The 22,513-nt window shown below is 52.5% G+C and overlaps 1 protein-coding gene across 8 annotated transcripts; it reads right to left on the reverse strand.

Moving 5' to 3' along the window:
• Window positions 1-589: 589 nt before the first annotated feature.
• FAM118A (family with sequence similarity 118 member A) lies at window positions 590-22,017 on the reverse strand. Of its 8 annotated transcripts, none has more exons than XM_006917323.2 (10): window positions 21,772-22,017; window positions 13,103-13,158; window positions 12,098-12,350; window positions 10,343-10,564; window positions 8,256-8,384; window positions 6,639-6,924; window positions 5,271-5,405; window positions 4,922-4,954; window positions 4,127-4,204; window positions 590-1,102 (listed from the first exon to the last, which is right to left on the reverse strand). In XM_006917323.2, the coding sequence occupies exons 2-10, from the start codon at window positions 13,147-13,149 to the stop codon at window positions 1,083-1,085; spliced, it is 1,203 nt and encodes a 400-aa protein (XP_006917385.1). In that variant the 5' UTR covers window positions 13,150-13,158; window positions 21,772-22,017; the 3' UTR covers window positions 590-1,082. The 8 variants fall into 8 exon arrangements, with proteins under 8 accessions (XP_006917385.1, XP_006917384.1, XP_024906380.1 ...); XM_006917322.2 differs by having other exon boundaries at window positions 12,098-12,353; XM_025050612.1 differs by lacking the exon at window positions 21,772-22,017 and adding an exon at window positions 15,254-15,992 and having other exon boundaries at window positions 12,098-12,353.
• Window positions 22,018-22,513: the final 496 nt, after the last annotated feature.

The following is a 22,513-nucleotide window of genomic DNA, read 5'->3' on the forward strand; positions in this document are numbered from 1 at the left end:
CTCTCTGTCCCTATATATCCCAACCTTACATTTTTCGTTCTTAACTTTCTCTACACTTGTGGGGCGCTCCAGTGCCATCAGTCATAGTGCTTGGCAAGAAATGTCACATGAAAATAGGCAGCCTCAAACGGAAACCAAGCAGAGTCTCTGCCATGGCCCGGGAGTGAGCCCCGCACACAGCGCACATCTCTGCCATGGGAAGCCCGGAAGATGTTCGCGGCGCTGCAGGCCCTTCGCGAGGTTCACCCAGCGCACCCTGCCACCCTGCACGTCCCTTCCCTCACACGGGCCATGGGAGGGGTTCCAGGAGATGAGGACAGGTTGGACCTCCCCCCAGAACAGGCTTGGAAAGCTTGGAACTTACACTCTTAACTAAAAGTTAAAAACTTGGTCTTGTGCTCCACTTGTCACTTCTCAGTTGTCAGCCACAAAATGGACCTGGACTGCACTTTTCAGAAAGCTCTGGTTCACCGTGACTTCACTTCCTAGACCTGCTGCTCTTCGGAACTGAAGTCACTGAAAACATGTCATTCCAAAGACGCCCTAGTGACCTAGCCATTCATTTAAAAACACCACTCTCCCTAGCCAGTGGAACGCAACTGTCCATTCATACTTTACTATTTGCCGACATAACAAACATACTTTAAATTTCTTCCTACAGTAATAGATGTTTCCACATAAAAATTATAAAATTTAAGAGTCCGGTTTCTTATTTTCTCTTTGGCAACTACTGTTGCTTGGACAGTCTTCATTCTCCCCCTTTTATTAGGAAAAACCACCATGACCAAGAGAGCATGTCCGATGGGAGCCAGAACCCGGGTCCCTCCCGTCCCTGAGGTAGCTGTCCACCAGGCCGCCAAGGCTACCTGAGCGTGTGCTTCGCCTCCCAAGCGGCTAACTCACGGTGGGACGCTCACCGGCCTCTGAGGGCCACACCCCCACGTGGCTCTTTCGGGGTACGTGACAGTTTAGAAGTGAGAGATCCGTGTGGCGTTCTCTGAACATTCCTCGTCGTCTGGGTATGGCACTGTGGGTACAGAAGGCTGGTTTTCAAGTTGCAGGTTTTATTGGTTTTAAAGATTTCAAGACCCTCCAGCATCATCTGTTCAAACAAAATGAAAGGAATACCAAAATGTTAAGATTTGGCTTGAAAAAGTCCGCAGTTAGGATTTCGATTGCAGAAACTTTGTACAGTTTTTCTTATGTGCTAAAGACAGAAAACGCCTCCTGTCATAATGGAAATAGCCTTTGTCCAGAAATGGCTTTGCATCATAAATACCCGGAGGACAAGCAAATGATGACATCTGGTTTACAAAGATCCATGGAAATCTCAACCAACAGAGCTGGGTGAGCTCTCCCTTCTCGGTGGATGGGGGCGGGCAGTGTCAACAGAAGCCTGCGGAAGCCAGGGGACACGAAGGCCAGTTCATGCACAAGGGGACAGCATGCAGACGGGAGCCTGCCCCAGTGCCCTGAGCTCTCCAGCCAGCAGGGGTGGCCGGCAGAACTAAGGTGGTCTGTCACCCGCATGCAGGACAGGACAAGCTTTCTACAGGAGAGAGACCAGAGGGCTCTCTGCCTGGGGAGACGTGGCTGCTGGTGTGGCGCTGGCCTGAAGGGGACTGGGGGAAACTGCTGGCCACTGGTCCACAAGTCCACCAGGCAGGAGGCCCTGACGCCTGGTACACACACCACTTGAGTCCCGCCCTGTTTTTGCAGCAGCAGCGGGAACCCACACCATGTACTGGGACAGAGGGACAGTCACCTGGGCTGCCTTCCCAGTCTGCAGCTTGAGGGACCAGACGTGAGTAGAACAAGGGGCAGGGAAGATGCTGGTGGGAAGAACCACCTGCCCTGAGGAAACAACTCAAAGGACATGAATCTCATTAATTACAGATGTCCCTATCAGCTGAACTCACAACCCACATATTTGCTGTAAGACTTCAAAGAATTTTATCCAAAATGCTAACAATTGAACTCTCCCTCTAGGATACATGCTGCATCCAGAAAAAAATGAACCGCACCAGCTGTATCTCAGCCGGCCCCGCACGAGGCTCCCAGCCCTTTCCCCTTCGCCCGCCACCGGACGGCAAGAGGCCAAAGCCCCATCTGTCTCCTGCCGCCAGGCCTAACTCAGGCCACCACTCACTCTGCGAGTAGCCATTTAAAAAATTACACTGTTTATTTTACTTGATTAAGTGTTATTTGCCTTCATTAAACAGCCAACTTCAACAGTACATGTTCCTTGTACAGAAGGCAAACGCAGCACCACAGTACCGCTCAAGCATCCCCACTGAGAAATTAAAACAAACGGTAAGTAAATGGGTAACTGATGTGTTACATGCTTCATAGCTCCAGGAAGGCCTGGGGTATTACACAGGTGCTTAAGAGTGTTTTACTGAGGTTTCCTTATAAAGTAATAAAAAATAAACCCCGTCATCTGAAACTCCTCCAGACCGATGTTTTCAGGAATGGACTAGAGTCAGGGACCCATGGAAGCCTCTGGTTTCTCTAGATATTTGAAAAGATATCACAGTCATAAAATAACAGATGCTCTAAGAAAGAATAACTCCTAAAACAGGAGCTCCGAGAAGTTAACTATGACACTGTCAAAATAAAAATCCAACCCAAAGGCTGATACAATTTTGGGAATCTCCTAGAAAGATTTTGAGAAAAATGAAAACAAAATGAAAATTAAGACATTAGAGAAAACAGAGTAGAAATCATTCCAGATCTCACCTAGTGTGAATTCAAGGAAGAGGGAGCAGAGAGGTAAAACCAAGGAAACTGCACATGATTCCAGAACTGGAGAAATGGAAGAAGAAAATGGAGCGAGGTATGTAAAAGAATCCACCGACATACGTCCTCGTGAAACTTCTAACAAGGAAGACGACCAGAAAGGAGAGCAACAGGTCACCTCCAAGCCACTGAGAATGGGGTGGGATGCTCCTCCACAGGAAGCCTACACGCTTCTGACTGGCACTCCGGGGGGAAGGATGAACCGAGAACCTCCCCGTAACCACCCACGGAGCCTGAGGACCCCCCAAAGACACACCAGCCCCAGGAGCTGGCCTGCAGAAGCTGCCTGAGGAGGGTCTGGCAGAACAGGTGGGGGAGATCTGGCAGTAATCTAGGGGCGTCCCAGGGTGACAAGCAAGCAGCGGAGCAGAGCGACGTCTTGGGAAACGAGGGGCAGTGTGACGGAGAAGACGCATACATTAAAAAATACTGTGAAAAGTCATTTTGTGGACAGCAGCGGAAAGAGGAATCTAGAAACTCCTCAAAAAATAAACACAAGGAATATCAATAAGCAACAGTCAGAAGGGAGGCATGATTAGTGTAACGTGAGTGAAAACACATTCGGCCTTGACAGACAGAACACATCTTGACGTTGGGTCCATTAACACGACACAGTCGGCTAACTAGGAAAAATATTTACATCTTTTTAATCAAGTAAATGATTCTGTTCTCCAACTTCGAGAGTCAACCTGTAGAGCAACTGGAGGGCTAATTTCCTCAGTCCTGTAACCATGGAGTCCTACGGACGTGACGGGAGGAAAGCGGGTGGGCTTAGGGAAGTGGGCTGAGGAAGGGCAGGTGTGGAAGGCAGGGGAGGGGCCCAGAGCAGGGGGAAGTCACCGAAATGCAGACGAGCACATCATCTGAAGGACCAGAATGACTCGCTACGGAAACCAGGGAGTGGGGACAGCGGAGAAGCCAGATCGCCCCGAGTCAGCAGAGATGATCCACTTAAACAGTTCCAGTAAATCTCATTCGGTCACAGAGGCAACAAAACACAAATGACCTAAAGGAGTTTTCTCTGGAGACTAAGGTGACAAAGTCAGGACAGTCAGACAGGGGAGTGACGGAAAAGTGGGGCGGTCCTGCCAATGTTCTGTGTCTTGACCCGGATGTGGTTCCGTGGGTGTGTCCGCTGAAGGCTCACTGGCTGACCTCACAGCCCGTGCACTGTGTGTGTTTTTCCTCAATAACACATTCCCTTAAATTTCCGAAGTGGGTGCCTCTGGCGGGGCAATGACCTGTGTGCCACGCCCTCCACCCACAGCAAGGGCAGTGAGACCCGGCCCTGTGGCCAGGACCCCCAGCCAGGCAGGTGGCGCGGTACCTGCTCGCCGGGGCTTCTTCGACACTTCGATCCCGTTCTCTTCCGACTTCCTCTTCGCGCAGTCCTGACAGGCGCTACCTGAAAGGCGAAGGCTCCTATGAGAAAGCGGCTCTCCCGGGACCCGATGTCCCACCGCGGACCTCAGTCCACTCAAAGGCTTTCTCGAAAGGAGCGGAGGGCCTGGGAGTCACGTCTAGGTGAGGAGGCAGCTTTAGTAAACGCTCGACGCGGAATCAGACACGCGCGCGCACGTGTCTGATTCCTGAACCGCCGGCTCCCACGGCCGTGGAGCCGCCTAGCTGGGTCCACGGGGACCGGGCCGCGCACGAAGCCCAGCCCATGGCTGCCATCTGGCCAGCGGCAACCGGCGTGGACAAAGCCGGTGCCAGGGTCACCCAGGGAAGGCCTCCGGGCGGGCACTTCCTGCTAACTCAGACCCGGGCTCAGCGGAGCCAGGGGAAAAGCGTTCGCACTGCAAACGCGAAGGCGGAGCGGCTTTGCGACTAAAATTTCTGAAGGGGACGGTCACGGTTAGCGCAGCCTGCACAGGAGGCTGGAACACAGAATCTTGTCCCGACCTCCCTGTGACTCTGGCCGTAGGGCCGGGATTATTCCCAGGCCCACGACTGACAACCGTGCTTCCCAGTGGCGGGGACCATCACGGAGGCACCACCGTGTCATCCCTGTCAGAGCTGTTCTAACACAGGCCACGTTACGTAGCGTGAGGACACGTGTGCGACTGTATAGACAGCGGCAGGAAGAGAAGGGGCCGACCCAAATCAAGATGCGCTTTACCCAGCAGCGTGGTGCTGTCCACTCGGTCGGCGTCTAGGGAAGAAAGGGAGACAGACAGTCAGCAGAAGAGACCCTACGTCCCTCCTGCTCCGGCCAGCAGGGGAGACAGTGGCGAGGCCACGAGACAGGGCGCGGGGAGGCCCACTCGGGCACGCTGTGGAACGGTGGGCTGGTTCGTGCCCTGTCCTCTCCACCTCCCAGGGCCACACGTGAAGCCCCTGAGCCGGCCCGGAGCACGGCGTGGCACCCGCTGTCACTGTTACTTCTGTCATCACCAGTATGCCACCCTCTCCGGCGAGGAGAGGCACCTCACGAATTTAAGTACAAATGTCCTCAAGGACACACTCACAGATAACAAGTCCCAAAGATCTTTCAGGCCCCTGGCAGCTGCCAAGGTCTGGAAAAGGGGCCTCGGTGGGGACAGGAAGGCGCTCCAGGAGCCCGAGCTCATTGGGGTTCACAGTGGGTCCTGGTCCTCCGGGTACTTGTGCGTGTGGAGGCAAGAGAGGGGGTGGTTAGGGGTGGAGGGAGGTGAGCCGCTACCCCTCTCCAGAGCCACGTGCTCGGGCCCGTCCGGGGGACACACTAGGCAGTACGTGACTGCTATCGGTCCGGGATCCCAATCCTGCTTCAAAACACCCGGCACCAAATGGCTGGGTCATGCTCCTCTCTGAGCTCGTCTCGTCATCTATAAAGTCACAGTGGCTACTGTGACTGAAACGGAAATCAGGCCAAGGTAACGTGCACAGCAGCGTGTGTGACACAGCACGCGTCAGTCCCCTCCTCCTTGTGAGAAACCGGCTCTTGCCCTTCCTGTACTTTCTATGGAAATGCAACCTAAATCAGTCCGTTTTGCTAAGTATTAGCAATTCGGAAAGAACGCATGGGAATAAGCTAAGGTGCTGGGTCCTCCGTGCATTCGGTTACCCGTGAGCTTAGCATTCTCCGGTCTTCAAGTTCACGGCCGGGCATGTCCAGCCATCTTTGTGCTTAACCCAGTTCCACCGTGTAGGTGAGTGCGTCTGGGTTTCCTATTACAACCAGACGACAGTCAACACAGGCTCCTCCGAGTTTGCCATCATCCAGACTTCATGGCACCAGACTCAGAGCCAGTAACCGCCCGCAGGCCCAGCTACCTGACTAGTTTGGTCATTCCCGGCAAGTGACAAGCTCCCCAGGAGAAGGGACAGGACAATTACTTAAAGGGTGTTGCACGCAGCAAAACGGAAAAGACGTAGTTTGAAAAAAGAAAGAAAAGTCTTCATAAAATCATTTTGTGCCTCTGCGGTCTTAACTCCTAAGATGGAGTGACAGGATGAAGGTATGAAACATCCTCATCTTTCAGGTCTCAGTATCAGCGGATGGAGCTGGCTGGGCAGTTTTCTTTCTTGGTTAAAGTAACCTGAGGCGTGGCATGTCATCTGAAACAGGAATAAACACTCCCAGCCACACGCACGGCCTTCCACCAACAGGTCCTACTTACAGACCATGGCGATCGTACCGATTACCCCGACCGGCCATTTTTAAAGTATTCAGAGACATCTTCCAGAAATAACTGGAAGACTGGTGAATTTAACGGTATGTAACATAAGATCTCAATTTTATTTTGTGGTATGTAATGAATTCTCGGGGGTGGAGGGGGGGGGAAGAAAGGCCAGAAAACACTGGCGGAACCCTATCGGTTTGTATAGTGCAAGGGGAAAAAGGAAGCCCGTACCTGGACTGCGCTGTTTGCAGATCTGAACGGCAAGGTCCTGCACGTATCCTGGAAAATAGTCGAAACAGTCCCCGTAGGACACGACCTTGATCCCGTGCAGCAGCATGTCTGCCTGGTGCTTGAAGAAGTGGTCCTCGCTCTCCTTGAGCACAACCATGTAGTGCTCCAGATCCACCTTATTCGGCACCGAGTACAGGAAGAGCGCCTGGAATATCTGGTCGCGAAGGGTCTCTCCACAGCCCACAAACAGGAAGGACTTGGTGCGGTATAGGTTCTGGAGAACTTCCTGTGAAGGAATAGCGACAGTCACCTGAGTCACACATCTGCGCCTGGACATCGCTGCTCCGTCACAGGCCACCCCTGAGAACCGCACGGAGGAACACGGCGAGGCAGCGCCTGGGCCTCAGCGGCACCGAGTGCCAACTGAGGCCGAAGCTGGGCTGATGCCTGCCTCACGGAGCCACAGGGCGTCGTCCTCTCCAAGCCAGGGACACCAGCCCATGCCCCGCGTCCATGCCCAGTGTCCGCGAACCCAAAGGACAGCCTACTGCCCGCCCCACGCACCCACCAATCCTGTTCATGTAGTCACTCAACCCAAATCTTGTAGAATTACATACAATTTTAAAACATAAAATAAAGATATTAAATTTTTCAGTTTGGAACTGAGCACAGGAAACACCCTGGAACTGACATGTCTCAGTGGATCACGGATGGGAACTTCTGGGGGCGTGGGGGCTGCTGTCAGCAAAATGGGGTTTTGGAGGGCGAGGGAAGCAGAGCTGAGGAGGGACCAGTGACAGTGGCCCCAGGGGGAAGCAAAGATCACATGGGGTCACTCATGCGGGGTGGGGGCACCACCAAAGCAGACAGCTGACAGAGGGCCGGCAGCAGCTCAGGTACACCCTGTCCTGGACATGGCGACGTGGGCCAGGAGCCTCAGCCCCATCGTCCACATGCCACCCCTTGCCGTGGTCCACAGCCTGGGGGGAGCCCCGAGGGACACGTGCCTGACCCTGAGCTCGCCAGGCACTCAGTGAAGGCACTGTCGTTTCTATGTGCTGAGTGGAGAGAGTTCATAAAAGGCGGGCGAGCGGTTCCCCACACTTCATTTCGTCTCGCCTATCAAGAAAGCCTTGCAGAGAAGGAAGTTTTAAAACTGGATTTTGAATGCAAAAGAGAGTGCGGGGCAGAGAAAAGGGAGGAGGGTATCAGACAGGGTCTCCTGCACGGACCCGGGGACCATGACGAGGGAGGAGAGGCCAGAGGACAGCACTGGGGACCGTGCGGGGCCTGCGGGTCACGCTGAGGAAACTCAGCTGTCCCCTGAGCAGGAGTCCCAGAATGGCTGGTGGCAATGAGAAAGTCAGGTCGGACCCGCATTTTAAAAAAAGTCCCGCAACAAACGTTTACTGAGCACCTGTGTGATGTGCCAGACGCTGTGTCAGGCCCTGGACACACAGTTGGGGGCAGAGGGGCAGGCCCACCCCCCGCAGCCATGTGGACCCAAAGTGCACGAAGGCCTAGAGGCCGGGAAACCGCTCGGACTGCGGCCAGATGGCTGGCGGCCACCACGCGGCCCCACGGGGCACGAACACCGCGGAATTAGACGGGCAGTACCATTACTTCCGGGTCTTGAGTCACATCCTTATATCCTGACGGGTCCAACACCAACCCACAGGGGTCTGTGTACAAGCCATGGATGTGGAGAACCCCGTATTTGATGTGTCCTCTCGCCCACTGAAGGACCTGTCAAAAATCGAGCCCAAAGAAGAGAAAGTGGGTATTACTGAAAAAAGATGTAAACGGGTAGCGCCTACATAGGATTCGTGGTTTTTCAAATCTCCTTCAGAAAGAGATGTTTCCACTTATAATTAAACCTTTAAAACCTAAGAGTAACTCAGCCATTAGCGCTTCTTCTTGGTCACATCGTATCAGAAAGAACATCTTTAAAGACAGTGCAGAAAACGCCTTTACCATCTGAGATCACAGCAGCTGTTCAGACTGATTACAGAGCGACTCGAGGACTTTCACTAAGTTACACGTTGTACTTGGATTACTGCTATGTACATCGTGTTTTTACACCCAGAAAAAATATATGGAACAAGTAACATCAAACCACCCTAAACTGATTTTGGTTCCAGATTCGGCACAAAGGTCCTTAGAAGACGCACATCGTGTACGTTCCGTTTCATCTTCACACCAGGGGCTTTTGCTTTGGCGGGCAGCACCGGCGACACCGAACACCAGCAGCTTCGCCAGCATAAAGCAGGCAGGTGAGCAGCTGGCACCTCTGCCATATGCCATCGCGGTGTGTTTCCCGGGACACCAGAACCGGGAGCAGGCCTCCCAGAAGGGACCATGCTGCTCGGACATTAGAGCAGGGGTCCTATCCAGAGAGGGTGCGACGCCACCATGTGGTCACATCGGCACAGTCCCCACGCCGGTCCACGTGAGTCCATGCGCACGGGACCGCCCGCCATGCTTTCTCTGCCACACTCTGCAGAAAGGGGACCCAAGGGGCAGGAGCCGAGTCCCCACACGACTCAGGTCCTGAGTGAGACGTCGGGTTCCTCATGTACAGGGGCTGAGGCCTTCCCTCACGAAGTGACCAGACAACGCGGGTGGCGGTATTAGTAGTAATAACATAAAACCCGTAAACAAATTGACGAGGCGTGACCGTGCCATGAAAGAAATGTACTCAATAAAATGAAACCGTGTTCAACCTCAGTAAAGAGAGAAATAAAAACGTTACATTTCCACCTATCCTGTGGGTAGAATGTGTTTTGCTTTGTTCGTAACGCCACGTGTTGGCGAGATACGGGAAGGAAATACAGGCATCCCTCGGAGACTCAGATGCCGCAGAAAAGGAGGACCACGCGGAGCGCGTCGTCATCTCTCTGCTGGAGAAAAACGCACGACCGTGCAGTGCAGCAGCGCGGGCTGCCTGTGCGCCACACTCGGCTGGTCCGCGTCGGCGGGCACTCCTGGAAAACAATCTGCTGACTTAGATCACCTGTCTTTAAAATATTCGTACCCTTTGACCCTGAAACTCTGCTAGGAATTTATCCTAAAGAAATAAATAGAGACAGAGAAGCATAAGGATTTCCGCTGTAGCGCGATGTCTAATAGTGAAAAAAATATGCTAACGTAAGAGAAGGGTAACGATACCTTACTTTTAAAATTATACCACCATTTAAAAATCATGCTTTTAAAAACAGCTTACTGACAAGAAAATACAGTATTAAAAAAGTCAGGGTAATAACTATATATATTATAATCTCAATTTGTTAAAAGATAGAAAGCAAATTAACCAAATTCACAGCAATAGGGCTGTGAGCGATTCTCCGTTCCTTAGCTATTTTATTTATTACCCATGTTTCCTGTAATGAATAAATGCAGGTGAGGAACTCTGGCACATCAGGAGAAGAGAATGCAAAAAAAAAAAAGGCACCAAGTGCAGGCCATAAGGGGGTCCTGGGACACTCAGGGAGCTGCCCTCCGTGCCCCACCACTGGGAAGAGGCGAGCTCAGCGTTAGGGCCGAGTCAGTGGGGTTTCATGGAGAGCTGACAGCGCCTTTCCTGCCGACTGACTCCCTGCTGTAGAGACGAAGGCTTCTTCCGCATCCACCCAACGGTGCGGTGCCGACACTCAGAGCCTTCCCCATCCACCCGCCTCCCGCCCCCGGGGCCCCGCAGCCCGAACCTTAGTCTTGTCCTTCAAGTCCAAGGACTCCATGGGCTTGTTCTGCTGCTGCCCGAAGATCTCCAGCAGGTTGTCATAGTTGGTGGTCAGGACCATCGTGCCCCGCTCCATCAGGCCGAGGATCGACTGCAGCACCAGCGGGTTCTGGATGTGCTGCTCCAGGTTGTCGAAGATCTCCATCAGGCAGTCCTGGAAGAAGTTGGGCTTGGTGTCGCCTGTCCGCTGTGGGAAGGTGGGCCGGGAGTTACAAAAACATCATCTGTCAACAACGACCGGGCACCTACCCAGGTAATATTCTGAGTGGAGCAGGGGGGAACCCGCAACCTCACAGAGTTTATAAAACTCGAGAGGTGGGAGACAAATAATATGCAAATCCGTAAGTGATCCATCAACACTGATAAACGCTTTGGGAAAAGAAAAGGGGGAAGCAGGGGGGGAAGGGGACACGACTATGACACTGCTGGGGGCAAAGGGTGGATGGGTCCCAGGACAGCAGGGAGGGGCCTCCTCCCTGATGAGAGACATCTGAGCACAGAGCTGAGGAAGAAGGGGCCTCTGGAAAGAGATCTCCAGGCAGAGGAAGAGTGAGTGCAAGGGCCCTCGTGGCAACAGAGGAGTGAGGGGCTCTGTCAGCGGGTGAGGTCAGAGGGGTGACCTGGAAGCAGATCACTTGGGGCCTCACAGGCCAAATTTCCCCTCGAGAGCTGCAAAGTACTGGTTGTCCCTTCACTGAGTCTAGGAACCGGGTGTCTGAAGGGCATCTTAAATCAGGTGACAGGCAGAGCGCAGGCACTGCTGAGACCTTCGACAGGACAAGAATGAGACGTGGCCCCTGGAGCTGGGGCGCCAGCTCAGAGCACGAGATGGAAGCTGCAGGGTGCAGAGGGCAGAGCAACACAACGGGAGCCGGTCCCCAGCGCGGTCAGGCCGCGACGCGCTCCTGGGGCCGCCACACGCAGCCTTTTACGAGAGAAACAGCAACGTCACCACACTGAAGCCAGCGGTTTGGGGTATCTTTGTACAGCAGCCTAAACTCTGCTCGCCTCCTGACGACCACCGCATCCCTGTTTCATGCTTTCCCGTGTTCACCCCCAACACGTACTCCCCGCCCGACTCTCAGGTGGCGGCTGTGCTTCTTCAGTAAACACAGGAGTACGAGGAGGAGCCCGCCACGGGCCTCTGCCCCAGCATCGGCCACTGTACGCCGCGGCCGACTGCACGACGGCCTGGCCGCGCACCCGGACCAGGCAGGCCCCACGCCTGCACCGGCCCACGGACCCCGCAGCGGGCCCTGAGGCCGCGCGTGCTCTTCCTGTACAGGGCCATCTCCGCTGCAGACAGAGATGCTCGAACCTCTCCCATCTTAAAGTGTTTTCAGAAGCCACTCGTCATCTGAAGGGATGTAGCCAGCCAGCTCAGCCCAAAAACACGCCTCAAAGATACGCCTTCATGAAACGAATACGAAACCGTAAAGTTCGTCCCCAGTGCAGCCTGACGACACCCCTGCCACAATCTCACACACTCAGGCTCCGTTTAACACGGGCTGTGTCAGGAGCTCCATACTGTCCCCGGCACCACTGTTCAGAGAGATGATCTTTTGAGGGACTTACAGATTTCTGGCTCGTCAGCCTGACTGCTGAGAAAAGATAGCACGTAGACGCGCAGAAATCTAAATGTCAGTCTCAGACTCGCCGGCCTGGCCCAGAACCAAGTCACTCCAGGGAAAGCTGAAGTACCTGTCTGAGAAAGACTTACAGGCGACATCTTCCGGATCAGATCGTGGGCAACAACCAGCAGGTCCCGGTCCTTCGTCACCTTCCTGCGGAACTCGGCGACGTCCCCGGGGTGCAGCACCTCCAGCTGCTCCGCAGCCTCGATGACGGCCTCAATGCAGCTCCTCCACGAGCAGAGGGCGGGGATTCCCGGGGCCACCGCTGCACTGACACCGGTCCCAATGACCAGCAGCAGTTCCTGGGGCTGCTTTCGGATGAGGCTTTTCAAAAACTTTCTGCTTCAGAACAAGGGAGGGAGAGAATGAAAGGGAACACGGAGTCCCGCAGCCCCAAAGACTCACGACGCAGGGTTCGGCCGAGTCCGGCCTGCACCGCGCGCACAAGTGCCTGTCCCCGGCTCTGTGCTACGGGAAGACAGAGCCTGTGTACTATTGCTTGTTGTCTGTTTATTTTACATGTTCTACCCTCATTCCATAAAGAACTTGGGGACAGTTGTGTCTTTCTCATCTTGAATCCCCCCTGGTGTAAGTGATATATTAGTGAGCGAAAAGCTCAGCAATTTTAATTCCTATGAAGTTGCAAAGAGCTTAAAAATAACCATGATGACAAAATGACCCCTGCTTGCCATGACAGATAAAATTCCTGGCAAAATGCTGGTTTTCTGCCACTTATCAACCCCAGCGCATTCCAAGATCAGCTCCTCCCCCCCGGCATCTCTTCATCACAGGCACGACGTGTGGCCTACGGTCAGGGAATTCTTTCTGGCTAAGCATGGCATTCCTAATCTTAGATGTGACTCTGTGATGGCTGTTGCTGGGTTCGGAGACCAGGTTACGGTCCCTCCCTTGAGCAGAAAGGGAAAACTGCCTTCTGGAACGTTTCTTATGTTGAAGCGAAGGTGGCTACACGGCCCCTGAGCGTCCCTCCTGGCCCAGCGTCCTCACTTCATTTGCCTCTGCAGGTGCCCATAGCACAAGGAGACCCGTGGCACTGCGACCTGCTCGAAGGTGCAGCTCACTTTATTTACCTTGATTTCTGTTCACTTCTGTTTGTTGTCTTTTCCACTGAATCCATCTGTGAATCCTACAGAGAAAAGTTAGTCAGACGTGACTTCAATTTTCAAGATAAAACTCCTTTTATTAGAATAGAATCCTGGAAGAGCAGCAAGGCTGGAATTAAAATCAAAGCTCCTGGATTTTTACTTAAATCGGAATACTTGAAAAACGCCATATACAAAAGAACCCACACCCAAAATGTCTCGTAAGCCGCTGTTCCTAAGTCTGGGGGACCCGCCGGGCCAGGCCACGGCTTGGATGCAGACTCCGCGCTGGACGGAAACTGAAGGGACACTAAGGTGCACCGAGCACAGACGGTGCGGTGGCCTCCACGCCCGGGTCCTCGTGCTATCCCCTCATGGCTGTTCCAGAAGAGCTTCCGGCTGACACGGACGCCAGTGACTCAGCCCGGGGGAGAGACTGGCCAACGCGGAGCGAAGGCGAGGCGGGCCGCTTTTCAGGGGAGGGTCCGGGGCACGGAGCACTGTGACTGGGGTGGCGCATGACACTTCTCAGCAAGTCTTCCGAGAGGCCAGGCCTCCCCGCGGCCCTACTGCAATCCGGTCCAAAGAAATGACCAAAGTAAGAGGTTAGTTCTTCACTTATAAAACAAGAATCTTGAACCAGCTAGGTCTCTATTGCCAAACTATCTCCAAACTCCACAACTTTTCCAGAATCACATTTCCCCCTAATTATAGAATTATTCACTGTAACGAGAAAAGATACAGAAAAATGAAGTTTAAAAAAGCCTATAATCCTACTACCTATGAGCAATAACTGTTACTGACATTTATATTTTTCCCTCTAGGCATTTTACTTTAAAATTTTCAGTCACTTGAGACCATAGTTCACATCCTACTTTTTTCATGCATTAGAATAAGAACACGTCCCATGTTATTAAAAACGATTCATAAATAAAAGTGTGACAGCTACGTACACAGAATCCTAGCTTATTTTCACGCCATCACTTACTCCACCTATACCCCTGATGCAGGCAGGATGTTACCGTAACTCTGAGAAACCATCTTTGCGTGTTTTTTTTTAAATGCATTTTGAAATTATTTATTCAGGAGAGGTTTCTGAGAAGCAGATCTGCTGAGTTAAAGAACATGAACACTGTAAAACATTTCGGCACTCACTGCCAAACTGCTTTCCAGGACAGTGGCCAGCGGAATATCCAAGGGCCTGCTCTGCCATACCCTAACGAGCACTGACTGAAAACCACCTTTTCAGATGTGTGATCTTTGTTTTCCCCTCAATTAAAATCAGGTCACCAAAAATAATTTTCCAGGGTATGACGCTGGAAAAAAACCAAAGGAAAACTTTATGCCATCCACATATCCTCTTGTGTGCTTGACTTGAAAAGTTAATGAGATGCTTATCAGTGAACTAATTCAATTACCCCCCACCACTGCCCCTCCCCAAATAATTCACATGGCTGAAATGGTGACCCCTTCTCGCCTCTGGGAAGGGGTCTTTTATCTCAGCCTTCTCTACACAACATTTTGGAATATTTTTTAAACAGTCACTGGTCAAAGACTTAGGAAATGCCCCAAATTGTTTCCATGGTAAAGAACTTTAAAAATCTATCTCTAGTCCTTTCAATTACTGTTCAACTACTTTTTTGATTCTCCATAATACACATGGTTATAGTTACAAACTGAAAACAAGTATTGCTTTTACACAGCTGCAAAACAGGATGAACAATTTAAACTTTTACGGGCTGGACTTCGCTTCATAATTAAGTAAGTTCAAAGTCTTCCAAAAGAATAAGTTATCACTCCAAGCCCTGAACACTTAAATAACAGGTGAGAGCTTGCATGCCTGTGTGCTTTGTTGCTGGTTTAAGGGCTCAAAACTCCTTCAGGGCCTGACTTTGACAAAGGTCTGGAGTTGGCTCCTTACACTTCAAACAGAATCAATCACACAGGCTCCAACCTCCACCGGCAGATGGGCCTCTAGACCTTCACACTGACATGTACCCTTAAGGATCAAAGTAGCCAACATGGGAAGTCCTCGATTACATTAAAACTCAGCACAGTGCTCTGGAATGATGAACTGCATAGCTGCCCATATTTGGCCATTTACAGTTCATTACAGCACTACATGTTTAAAGACATTACCTCATTTCCTGTTCTTTCAGCAGCATAATCATCCGAGCCAAATCTCCCAATAACCTAGAAAGTAGCCCAAGTCTCTCCCTGTGTCCTAGGACAGCAAGCCCCAGAGTTCGACTCCCATCCCCAATGCCATTCTTCTAAGCCAATCGGATTCCAGACGACGGTAAGAAAAGCCTTCAGAGACCTTTTAGAAGCTGCATCTTTTGGTTTCCTTGGTGATCATGTCGTCACCACAGTTTGCAGGCCCAAAGCCAAGTCATCATAGCAACCCTTTTTTCTTTTTTTCAAGGACCTATCAGTATTTTCTGAAAGCAAAATCAGGCCCCAACACAGATTTTGAATAAGCAGTTCCTGTGTTTGTTATCTAAAGCCACGAATAAAAATCTTCACAGGGTATTTTCTGCTTAAAATTTGAGGCCATGAGTATTTTACGAACTAGCTTCAGAGTGGCCAGAGACTGCCTTGTTCTATGAACTCCCAGCCCTCAGCACTAAATAAATGCTCATCAAACTGAGTCCCATGCAAAAAAGACTAAACTACGGACACCAAACTTGTCACTTAACAGCTGGCAAAACAAAGCCTCCCTCACTCCCTAACTAGGCTGTTAATGACCTCCCAGCCCCCATCAGGCCTCCCGGTAACCACACCCCTGTATAGTCCTTCACCTACTGACTGTAGGCTTGGTCATGTGACTTCCTTGGCCAATGGGATATCAGCAAACAAGAGCTTGATGAGCACTGAGACACTGGAACCTGCCCTCTAGGAAGTCTGCCTTGTGAGGCTCAGTCTAGCCTCCTGGGAGGGTGAACGGCCACAGTGGAGAGCCCAGGCACATGAGCTGACAACGCAGCACCAACCGCCCACATGGGGGAGAGGCCACCAGGGCTAATCAGCGCCAGGCAAGGAGGCAGATGACCCAGCTGCATAAGCAACCCCAGCGAGGCCAGTCGGAGACCTGCTGCAGCAGGCCAAGGCACGGCCATGTGAAACACTCGCTGGCACCACGGTTCTACAGAGCCGTGACGATCAGAGGGATGGGAAAGAAGACAGATCAACGCGTGAAAGTTCACGAAGTTTTGAGGGGGAGGGAGACAATGTCAGGAATAGTAATTATTGAATTGGCATAACAAAAAACCTAAAACTAATTACTTTCTATTACAAACTGCGCTTTCGCTTTATAAGCACAAACCGTAAATTAGAAGTTTCAAGTCTGTGGGATCTTCAAAACTATCTTTTGAAAAACTTTTCTTTCTTTCTATAAATAAATTATCATATGGCTTTTGAGCAGATGAAGAGCGGAGAGATGAGAGCTCCCACGCGAACGGCGCCTGCTCACGATGGAGGGGGGCGCACGGCGACGCTCGAGACACACCCTCGTACACAGCAGTGGCGAGGTCATCGCAAACAGGCACCAAAGTTTCCGAAGGCTGGGTTTTGAACTCCCTGTGCTCAATCGCTAGTGATGAAATACGATGCCCCCAGCCCAGAATTTGCGGAAAAAGTTAGACACAGGTCACTGAGACTACTTCGTGGGAGGGCGGGGCAGCCTGTCAGGGTATTACTGTCCTATCAGTCCTTCCCCTGCTGTTACAAAGGTACCCGGCACTGAGAATGCTGTGTAACTGTGCTACTCGGGAGACAGGAGACCGGGGAACACCGCCTCTTCGTGTCGTCCGTGTAACCAGGCGCTTCTGAAGGGCGGGATGTCCTTAAAGGAGGCCAGACCCATCGCTGTACTGACTACACCTGGGCCCGTCTGGACGCCCGGAGACAGCAAGCAGGCACTTCCAGCAGCCTCCCGCTCGCCAGCACGTCACAGCGGAGGGACGCACGTGCCTATTAAAGCTCAACGACAGGCACGCAGGTCATTACTCTGACCAGATTCCCACAAACTGCCCTTTACACTGTGACCTGGTTCTCCGTGTAGACTGGGGAGGGGCCACAGAAGCAGAAATCATGGGCAGCAAGGGTAACTTTCCAAGTACGTCTGACAATCACACTTTCAACCACAAAGGAATCACCTGTGATCAGGCCGATGTATTTCCGGGGAGGCTGATTAGCATGACTAGGTTCCCCTGAGCCGGAAACAAGGCACCGATAACAAAAAGTGAGCTTCCAGAACCGCAAGAGAAGCCTGGCTGGAAACCACAACAGCTCCGCCGCAAGCAGCAGCGGAAGCACCGCGGAGAAACACGGATCTGGAGTCGGGAAAACGCCACTCCCGGCCGCGAGGCCGCTCTCAACCTCAGTTTCCGAATCTGTCCAATGGGAACCCACACCACTGACTGTACCAGGAAGACTCAGTGAGTTGAATATGTGAAGGTCCTCGTCAACTGTAAAATGTCAACCTGCTACTATAAACCAGCTCAGCAGCCAGCTTCTCCCCTGCAGCAACAGCGGGCTTCCAACTGCATACTTTTACAAGGCAGTCACCAGAACTGCATATTAATTTAACCACAGTTCTGGTCAAACTTAATCCCAGCCATTACTAGCAAGGGAGCTTTGGAATGAATTGTTTTCTTCAATTTACAGGCAACACAAAACCTTAATTTGAACATATGCTACTTAACCGATCACTTTTATTCAGTCAAAATGAATTGTAAGGGGGAAAAAAATGCTTATTTTGTAATGATCAAAATGTGTTCACTTGCTTCTTGAAACCAGTGCTTGGGTATAAATGTTCAAACCGAGGTAATAACAAAACCCCCCAGGAATAAAAAGTTTCAAGGTCAAGTTTGAATTCAAAAACATTAAATTACTGACACTTTTTGTGCTCTTATTAGAGTCAAGAGAAAGTACGAAGCACTTTACATGCATTATCTCATCTAATCCTCTCAACAGCCCTGTGAAGTGACGATCATCATTACCACTCACACAGCCAAGGCTGACATGAAACCCTTTTCGGAGGCCAAATGCCACGGTAAGCACAGTCTCTCATGGCTCCTAACAGTACTGCAGCTCAGAACGGCAAACAAATATACTTGACATTTAACTAGGAATTTTGCCAATAGCTAAAGCATTAACTGCTTTACAGTTTCTCCATCAGCTGTGACATCCTGTGTAACTAACTCAAACGGACATGTTACTTAACAATACACCAATAATAGTAAAACACACCAATACAGAGGTGAAAGGCATACTGAACCACCAGCACGTGTCCATCCCCGAGAGGAATAAGAGATGTTCCAGAGAGTAAACCTCCGATTAAACTTACCATTGTAGAAGCTTAGAGCTGGGGGGATCTCAAAGGTCATGCGACGCCAAATACCCTAATTTTACAGAAGTAAAAAAGGAGACTCTGAGAGGCAGTGACTTGATCAGGACCTCCAAGGAGTGAGGGGCAAGCTACAAACTCACTCCTGGCTCATGTCCCATCACCTTGCCACTATCCTGGGCACTACATGGTCCACTGTGACTGCAAAACTTCCTCTGAGGCACTCATTCCTACCGCTTTCACCACCAAATCCTTAACCATATTTCGGGTAAAATAATCTTATACAAATGAGCCGCACAGTTCCGCTGATCTGCAGTTTCACCTGCCTTCTTACTCCATCCATTTTCCAAAACCCCTAAGGGAACAGCTGCCATTAGGAAGATGTAAGAGGTAGCAGGGAGACGCCTCGGGCAAAACAACCAGCTCAGGACAGTTTTCTGTTTGGTCTTTGCCGGTTTATCAGGAACTGTCTAGCAGGGAACAAATAAGGAGGGTTAATCAGGGAACAACGCCACCACTTCAGAGAACTTCAGGCCCTTGGGCCCCTTGGCAGAAAGAAGTAGGATCCAGTCGAAAGAGCCCAGTTCAACAATCAGGGACTCACTGTACTACTTAATATGGGGTGCAATCGTCTCGCTGAGCCTCTATTTCCATTATCTATAAGAAAGGAATAGTATCTTACACCTCACAGAGCTGCTGGAAACACTAAAAGGGATGACATTTAGAGGAACGAAGCCTCGAACAGTGTGCTTCCCACTAAACCCTTTGCATATGATTAAATAAATTTGAAAATTCAGTTCCTCAGTCACACTAGTAACATTTTAAACGCTTGATTGCCACATGTGGCGAGTAGAGCACAGATACAGAACGTCTCATCGACTCAACAGAAAGTCCACGCACGACAAGCACTGTCATAGTCTCCCTCCCCCTCGCCCAAGTGCAGACTTCAGCAAAAGTCCTGTAGATTTTTCTTCCTAAATCTAATCCATACCCTCTGCCACTGCCTTAAAGTCCTCGCAAGTTGTCTGACTGCTGAGAGCCACCCTGCTTCCAGGTTCAGCCCTTCTAGTCCCACGCTGTCTCCAGAGCGACACTTCAGACACGACACATCTGAACTTGAGTCTCCCTCCAGGCCTTTCATTACCTCAGGACCCCCAAGCCCCGCTTCCAAACCTCCCAAGATCCTGCTCCACTTCTGACCTCTGGCCTCTCGTCGCCCTGCCCCACGGTGCTACGCAAGCATTTCCTGTGTGCACGCTGGGCTCACTGTGACACAGACATACTGTCACCTTGATGAAGCCCGAGGGGACCACCTGTCCTATGGGCGAGAGGACAAAACTCCACCTAAAGAGAGTAAGAAGTTCCCAATGTCAACCTCCAGGCAGAAAACCGTAGGCTCAGACAAGAAAGTGCTGGAACACCAGTCTTTTGGGTCTAGACTTTAAGAAGCTTAGCCATGCCTGAGGAAGCCACCGTTCCCACTGTCACCACCCTGGTCTGGGTCAAGCTGCACAGCAGGAAGTGAGTGACAGGCTGGCAAGTGAGCAAGGCTTCATCTGTATTCACAGCGGCTCCCCAGCGCCAGCATCACCGCCTCAGATCCTCAGGCATTAGATTCTCATACGAGCACCGGTCCCTGGTGCCAAAAAGGTTGGGGACCACTGCTCTACAGGGCTTCAGATGTTCCTCATGTTTTGGTCCTGACCCCCTTCGCACAACCCCTTTCCTGCCACTCCCCATCTCAAACCCTGCACCTGGCCAAACCTCCCAGTTTCTCCCATTCCGGTCTCTCCTGAGCACATTTCCACTGACCAACTATCTCTCCACTGACCAACTATCTCCCTTCAGCTCTGAGCTGGATCCTGGGCGACGGCAGAAGCAGCGATTCAAGAAAGGGCCAAGGGCACAGTGGGGCTCACCAACGAAGCTGGATTCTCCCCACTTGAGAGTCCCCCTAATACCACCCTCAGAACCTTTTTCATTACAGGAGGCAACACGTCTCCAGCCACCCCCAGGATGAAACTATGCTTTCCAGCGTGCTTTGTGGCCCGCCTCTCTGCCTTTTCACATTCTGTCCCTTTGCCTGGAATGACCCTGGCAAACTTTTCAACCTCAAGCTTCAAGAATCAGCTCTCCTGTTACCTATCACTTTCCCTCCCCTCCACGAAGCCCTCCTTCACACCCCTTCCTGAGACCTGAGAATCACATCCCCACCTCAGCTGCGTTCAAGGTCACTACACTGTTGTTATGACCATATAAAACCTACCTACTTGTTCCCCACCCCGCTCCAAAGAGGCCCTGAGAGCAGGGACTCTGGCTCCAGTGCCATTTCCTGGTAACTATCAGGCATTCGAAAATATGTTAGTTCCATGAGTGAATAAATTAAGCCAAGGCAATAATCTCAAAGCATCCTTATTTGCCCTAAGTCCCTCACCTACTTAGTTCCAGCTTCCTCCACATCAGATCTGTGCTCTAGACTTTTCTGTGGCCCACATGAGTCTCACCAAAAAGCATTAAAAGTTAAACACTTTTGGCCTCAATGTAACCGTAAACACAAATGCAAATGTGGGCGCTCAGATCGCGCCCTCTGCTTGGTTACGAAGCGTCCGTCATTAAGTGACCTATTAAATGTCTCTCCTATATTATCATCGAGAATTCACAAACCCCAGGAATACTTTCACAAGCTCCTCAGCTTTGAGAAACCCGCCCTGAGACCAGCGTGGCGAGGGGGCCAAACGGGGACTGAAGCTCAGCACAGGTGGCAGAGAGGGGCAGGGGAGAAGCCGAGGGTGGCGACGGCGGCCCAGGGATCCCGGGGGACGAAGGAAGATGGCACGGAGGACCTCCGCAGCCCAAGGGGATTCTGAGGAGGCCTGGGGCGGGCCAATCTCGGACGATCTCGGGGGTCCGCAGGGGATCTTCAGGGGGGTTCTGGGACTGAGGGTTCTGAGGGGTCTCGGGGGCCCTGAAGAGGTGGGAGGTCCTCTGGGAATCTCGGAGTCTAGGGAAAATCCTGAACGGTTTCGGACTTCGAGAGTCCCGAAAGTGTCAGGGGCCGGAGGTGGCCGTGGACCCCGACAGGGCCAGGGGGCCGGGGCGGAACCCGAGGGGGTCTCGGGGGCTAGGGTTCCTGACGAACCGGTGAGAGTGTCTTGGGAACCGAGGTCTGTTGGGGTCCTCGAGGTGGCCGGGAATCCCGACAGTGTCAGGGGGCCGTGGGTCCCAAAGGGGGCGAACCCTGAGGGTCTCGGGGGTCCTGAGGGGCTCTGAGCCCGGGACCCTCGGGCCTCCCGGACCGGCCTCTCACCTGCGGCGCAGCCGGGACGCCGGTCGAAGCTCGCGCTCCCGCCGCCCCCTCCTACTCAGCCGTCCAGCGCGTCTCCGGCGTCTCGCGATCCGCAGGGCCGGGCGGGGGGCGGGCTGCCGGGAGGGGGCTGCGCGCGCACCCGGGCGGCAGCCGAGCGGACGCCACGCCGCCCTCAGCCGCGACTCCCACCGTGGCCGGCTGCGGCGCCGCCTCAAAGACTTCCCCCGCGCGCCCGCCCCCGCCGCGCGAAGGTTCCGCCGGGATACCAACGGCCCCGCCGAGGCCGGAGGCCCCGCCCGGGAGTGGGCGGAGCCAGGACTCGCGTTCCGCCCCGGCCAGCCACGCCCCCGGCTGGCCACGCCCCCTGGCTCTCGAGCGCGAGGACCGCTCGCCCAACCCAACCTGCGTCGGAGCCCCACCCGCGCTGCAAGCGCGCCGCGCATCCTTGAGTGTCTCAGCTGCTAACGGCGGCGCGCGCGCTTTGCAGGGACTCGGCGAGCATTCGGTGCTATCGGAAGCGGCCCTCTGCAGCACCCCGGCACCACACTCACGTACAGCTTCACTCCAACCCGAGCTGAGCCCAGACCCGAGCTGGCCTCAGGTCCCCAAACACGCTCTGCTTGTCGAAGACCCCTGCCCACCTAAAACCACCCGTCCCCTTCCCGAGCTCTGCGTTCTTTTCTTTCAGCGTTCTTATCACTTTCTGAATGACGTACACTTGTTTTCTGTCTTCCTTCCCGTG

The sequence above is a fragment of the Pteropus alecto genome, unplaced genomic scaffold, assembly GCF_000325575.1.
Source record: "Pteropus alecto unplaced genomic scaffold, ASM32557v1 scaffold157, whole genome shotgun sequence".
Classification (NCBI taxonomy): Eukaryota; Metazoa; Chordata; class Mammalia; order Chiroptera; family Pteropodidae; genus Pteropus; species Pteropus alecto.

Coding starts and splice junctions, on each gene's coding strand:
- FAM118A (XM_006917322.2), bottom strand. CDS start 13,149: ATGGATTCAGTGGAAAAGACAACAAACAGAAGTGAACAGAAATCAAG. Junction 6,925..8,255: donor CTCAAGACCCGGAAGTAATG/GTACTGCCCGTC, acceptor ATTCCTTCACAG/GAAGTTCTCCAGAACCTATA. Junction 5,406..6,638: donor CTGCAAACAGCGCAGTCCAG/GTACGGGCTTCC, acceptor CACACGCACAAG/TACCCGGAGGACCAGGACCC.